The 5,431-nt window shown below is 36.3% G+C and overlaps 1 protein-coding gene across 1 annotated transcript; it reads right to left on the reverse strand.

The window, feature by feature from the left end:
- Window positions 1-3,237: 3,237 nt before the first annotated feature.
- On the reverse strand, window positions 3,238-4,426 carry LOC111904900 (expansin-B6). Its single transcript, XM_023900609.1, has 4 exons — window positions 4,258-4,426; window positions 3,922-4,034; window positions 3,652-3,842; window positions 3,238-3,565 (listed from the first exon to the last, which is right to left on the reverse strand). The coding sequence occupies exons 1-4, from the start codon at window positions 4,424-4,426 to the stop codon at window positions 3,238-3,240; spliced, it is 801 nt and encodes a 266-aa protein (XP_023756377.1).
- Window positions 4,427-5,431: the final 1,005 nt, after the last annotated feature.

Genomic DNA, 5,431 nt, shown 5'->3' on the forward strand with positions numbered 1-5,431 from the left:
TGGTTGGCCACCATAAATGGCTCATAAAAGCCCTAAATCACCCCAAAGAGGGATCTAACAAAGGAATGAGCAAGGTTCAGACTTTATACCTTCCAAAGACTATAAATGATTAACCAAACTCAAATGCTTCAGTCCCCTCTTGATCCTTCTATGCTCTTCCTTCTTCCTTGAGACCAAAACTTACAAGAATCACTCAAAAAGCCTTAGATCTTCACAAATACGGCTAGGGTTTGCTATGAGGAGTGTTTGGGAGCATAAAGGGAAAAGGAGGCTGCATAAGGTTGTTTCAATAGGGTGTAATCCCCTGGATTAGGGTTTTTGGCCAAACACCGGCTATTCGCCGAGTCCGCCACTTAAATCTCGCGCCTCATCTCGCTTCTACTCGGCGAGTCAGTCCTTCGACTCGCCGAGTCCAAGGCCAAAAATGCAAAAATAAGGAAGATTTAATAACATAACACATGCCAAGAATCAGGTGCTACACACCCCCCTAATATTTAAGCTCATTGCATTCATAGATGAATAGAAGTAGCACCATCTCCATTGGCCTCGAAACCCAACAAATCATCCAAGATAATGTTGTTTTTTGCATCAATGTGAAAGCCCACTTTGTTAATTACCAATTTAATGAGATTGTTAATATCATTAGAGTCGGAGGAGCATTCAACAAGATTTGATGTTGCACTGAGATATTAAATGGAAATGTTTATGTCATAGGAGGCAGCAAGAGTTGGAAATACCATAATGCTATTGGGAGAGTTCCCGAATTCAGCGGATAAGCGACAAGGGGGAAGGGAGAAAGAGGGAATATTAAAAGTGGATCTATCTATTTTTTTGGATTTAGGTTCACAGACACCGGGAATCGAGATGGGGACGTCAAGTAATGGATCCACACATGGATTACCATTAATTTGGGCTAATGAAATGGGGAACGAACCATCTGGAGGCAAGGGTGAAGTAATAGGAATAGTTGGCCCAACATGATCAAAATCAGCTGACCTATTAGAATCATGCATGTCCGATGACTTTTCATGTTTTGCATTTTACACTGCATTGATGTTTTTGGGAATCACCAAAATCGGAGTAGTTGACGATTGCCTCCCGACATCATCATTGCCAGAGGTAATAAGATCTTGATCACCGGAGTTCCCGACAATTTCACCTTCTTCAAGATCATCAAAGTTTTCGCACCATGTATAAGAAATACCATCACCGTCTTCATCCAATGAGGCATTATTTTCAACATCTTCCTCTAAATCCTCCTTGATGTCGGTGCCTAGGGAGCAATCATTGGAATTATAGTACTTGGGGAATGGTTCCTAGACATCAACACATTCGACGATGAGGATGTAGGCATGAGCAAATGCCAAATCAATACACTTCCAATGTTGACCATCCACTTCCAGTATTTTACCGAGCGAGCTTACAAATGAAGTAACGTTGACATCAAACCGTAGGTGAATGGGAAGACCAATGATCTTCATCTGTGCTTATCTCTCGAGTTGCAATTCTTCATTGAACCCCAACTTTAACCATAATCTATTCCATCTGTATTCATTGTTAAGGTGTCCTACAACATCACCTTGTACATTAAACTTTAGTAATACCTTCAAACCACTAGCAAAGAATACTTGGCATGGGATGCAACCATCAACATTCAACAGATTTGGAAGATCATTGAGAAGGTTGAAGTTTGTGACTTCACCAAAAAGAATCTTATTGCTAGATCTCCCCATTGCAAGAACATGCAATAGTTTGATTTCCGAGACCAGAAGGGGGTTGAGGCACCATAGATGAGTCGTTGCGTCTTCCCACAACGTCGGCAAAGGATCTTTCACCACTGACCTTGTTCCAGCCGCCGAAAAGGCATTTTTGGAGGTTGAGGTTTGTTGACGAGCTTCACACCAGATCTGGGATTGGGTTTCTTCTCAAACTTGGAGATGTTTACCTTTGTAATGCAGTGACCACAACTTAATCCGTCCAATGTTCTATCCATAGCAGCTGCATTTAGAATACCTTTATATTTAATGAACGCGAAGAACGAGCCTGCTTTGTCTTTCCTACGAGGGATGTAACATCAACCAGGTTTCCAAAACTATGGAAAGCTTCCTTCAACATAGCATTTGTAACATCTAGTTGAAGGTTAGAGACATAGAATGAGGTGATTATCATGTATACCTGAAAGTTTGGCCGGCGAACTTCCACCCATTCACCTGGATCACCTTTGCGACCGTAGGTCTCCTTAGAGAGCATATTGCTTATATATCTAATTGAATATCCATTGCTTATATATCTAATTGAATATCCATTTCAAAAAAGATAATGGATCTCTATTACCGTATAATCACTATGTATTGGTAAATATTTTTCATGGTTACTATTATTTGTGAAAAAACACTTTGTTATTCAGGTGGCTTGGCCCAACCAACTCGTTTTGCCACTTTTTGATAGATATTTTTCAAACCGCTATGTATTCTTAAATATCTTTCATGGTTACTATGTTTTTGGTAAAAAAAAAACACTTCGTTTGTCCAGGTGGCTTGGCTGTAAATGCAATTCTTGTGATCCACACTATGTACAAGATATTAATTACTACCATCGAGGCTTCTCTCGGATTGTGCAAGAAAGGAACTGGTATTAATTCCTGATGCTATAGCCTCCACAACTTGATCTGGGAAGCAAGGTACGTACAAACCTGTGTTTTAAAATCAAACCTTTCTGTCTGCAAGATCCAAAACCATATCCAAATATCATCCTTCCTTTGGATAATTACAGATCGCTCGAAATTATGCTCTTTCAGCTGAAATGATTGTAAACTGGAGTGGAACACGTGAAACAACCCTTCTATAGTCATAATTGCCAATTTTCCATACAAAATAAAAGTTTGCTTTAGGTGTGTTTTCAGTTTGTAAAAACGGCGTTGTCTGCTTTAGCTACCAACTACTCCCCAGTTTTATTAATAAAATCTTTGGCATTACAAAAAAAAATCTACACAATTTTCGGTTTTATATTTCAATAAATCTTCTAGGTTGGTAGAGTTTATTCTAACATTGTTTGCATTTAAGAAGGAAAAATGATCAGTTTGCAACGAAACAAAATGTCTTTTGCTAACGAAACTTGCCTAGACGACAGAAATAATGGAGCTAAAAACGACACAAAACCAACCTTCCCTAGACAGACTACTTTCCCTAAATAAGAGCATCTAGAACTCAATAATACATGTCATGACTTAGTTCGATTCTAGACTCTAAAATTGACATGCGAGTAATAAGTTTGTCCAGGTACAAAACTATATGGAATCGCCTTCAACGCAACAACCCCTTCGTTCTTTCTAGAGAATAGCCTGAATGAAAATGGACCACGAAATGATGGGTCAATGCTAACTGCCCAAACTGCGCCCCATATGTTCTCCATGCATCTAAACTCCTGTGAACCATTTGCTGCTACCTCTACTGCGTCAAGACCACCATCTCCCTCACAAAACTCTACTGCCATAGCGAACCAGTATGGGTTCACCTTTGGATCTATCTTGAACGCAATTTTTGTGCTACCATAGTTGCATGCTACCCTAGATATGTAAACAAAGCCAAATTGAAATGTAAGATATTAGTACAAAACATTAGGTTGATCAAAGGTTTTGCTTATTTTATGCACCTTCGATATTGAATGTTAACTTGGCCAAGATTACGCAGATTATCAGCTTGTCCTGGACTTGACATTGCACCAAAAGCAGTTCCGCTTAAATCAAAAGCGAATGGAACTTTGTTACATTCACCAGGGCACTCATCGGTTATGGTTACAGTAATAGGATTCTTGGAGCAATATGGCTCTTGAGTGCATAAGACCTGAGATATTAAATGTAATTACAATATTGCTTGAATTAGTCTGTTGAACGTTTTAATTAATTAACTCTACATTGATTACCTGATAACAAGTCCCACACCCTTTTCCTTCCAAAAACAAGTTGGCGTTTCCTGCTGCTATCATGGCTGAGAATGGAGCTGATTTCACATCATTAGCCCATCCACAAGCTCCTCCTGCGTAATCATGAAAATGAGGTTGTAGAGGCTCGATTGATAATAACGAGATGTAATGGAAAATTTCTTATTAATAATAACTAATGTGATTGAAATGATTAAAATAAATATGTGTACATATAACACTTGTTTGTGTATGTGCACTTCAAATAAGTCCAACGATTTATTTATGTATAATAAGCTCTCATTAGATAATAAATAAAAATCTGTTGCGATGCATTACCACTTCCAGCACCATGTCGATCTCCATACCACGATGCTAAAGCTGGTTTAAAACCGGTAAGATTGCTAGTTTTAGCAGGGAGTGTTTGGTTAGAACATGAAGAGGAGTTTATGAACAAAGACATCATCGAAAACAAGATCATCAATAATGTTTGAATGTTTAAGGCCATCTTATTGCTATAAAAATAATTAATCTCAGATTTCAACTCAGTTTAGCAACCCCAAAACAGTAGTGATCGATGGTTCAAATGAATACCAATGTACTCAAAATATTCTCAAATGCAATAATTGGGATTTGTGAACAAACGTGTGATATATAAGAAATCTTTGAGTAAACTATAGAAACGAAACAAAGCTCCAAAATCACTACAGACAACCAAGAGACTATCACTGAAGTTGTTTTGTTTCAGACAAAGAATTTTTCATGCAAGATACAGAAATTAGTGTTCTGCTTGTGTTTATGTATGCCAAGTATGGGGCTTAATTTGTGGATATAATCAAATCTTCATGTGAAGATTTAATTAGTCAATAGCATATAAATAGGATCATTTTGTGGATATCTTTTCACATCAAATCCCAATCAAATTGACTTGTTTGATCTCACTTATTATATTTTTGGGTCACAATTACTACAACAAATCATCTACAATAAAGGAGATTCAAGAATATTTTCGGAACAAATTGTTTTTTTCCCTAGCTCAATTCTATAACGAAGTAGTATATTTTCATGTTTTTAGAATTTTGCCACTGCATAAAGTACAATAACCATACAAATGGCCTATTTTGGGTTACATATGATACAATAATATACACAATAGGCTATTTTGAGTTATAAATCTATTCATCTCAATTATAATGATATTCATTTGAAACTCCTAATCTTTTTATCTTATGTCATTTAAATGATAATACAATTCAAAAAAATTTAACATATGATACTTATTGGTACTTATGACACAAGATGGGTATATATATATATATATATATATATATATATATATATATATATATATATATATATATATATATATATATATATATATATATATATATATATATATATATATATATATATATATATATATATATATATATGATACAAAACGACAAAGTATGATGAGTTTGGGTACCTAAACTTATATATCCTTAAGGGTATATTCACTTTTCCCTATATA

This window comes from Lactuca sativa, chromosome 7 (assembly GCF_002870075.4).
Source record: "Lactuca sativa cultivar Salinas chromosome 7, Lsat_Salinas_v11, whole genome shotgun sequence".
In the NCBI taxonomy this organism is placed as follows: Eukaryota; Viridiplantae; Streptophyta; class Magnoliopsida; order Asterales; family Asteraceae; genus Lactuca; species Lactuca sativa.

Excerpts from the sequence above, each read along its gene's own strand:
- LOC111904900 (XM_023900609.1), bottom strand. The coding sequence starts at position 4,426 with ATGGCCTTAAACATTCAAACATTATTGATGATCTTGTTTTCGATGATG. Across the intron at positions 4,035-4,257 it reads TCGACATGGTGCTGGAAGTG|GAGGAGCTTGTGGATGGGCT; the intron begins GTAATGCATCGC and ends ATGATTACGCAG. Across the intron at positions 3,843-3,921 it reads GGTGTGGGACTTGTTATCAG|GTCTTATGCACTCAAGAGCC; the intron begins GTAATCAATGTA and ends TTAATATCTCAG.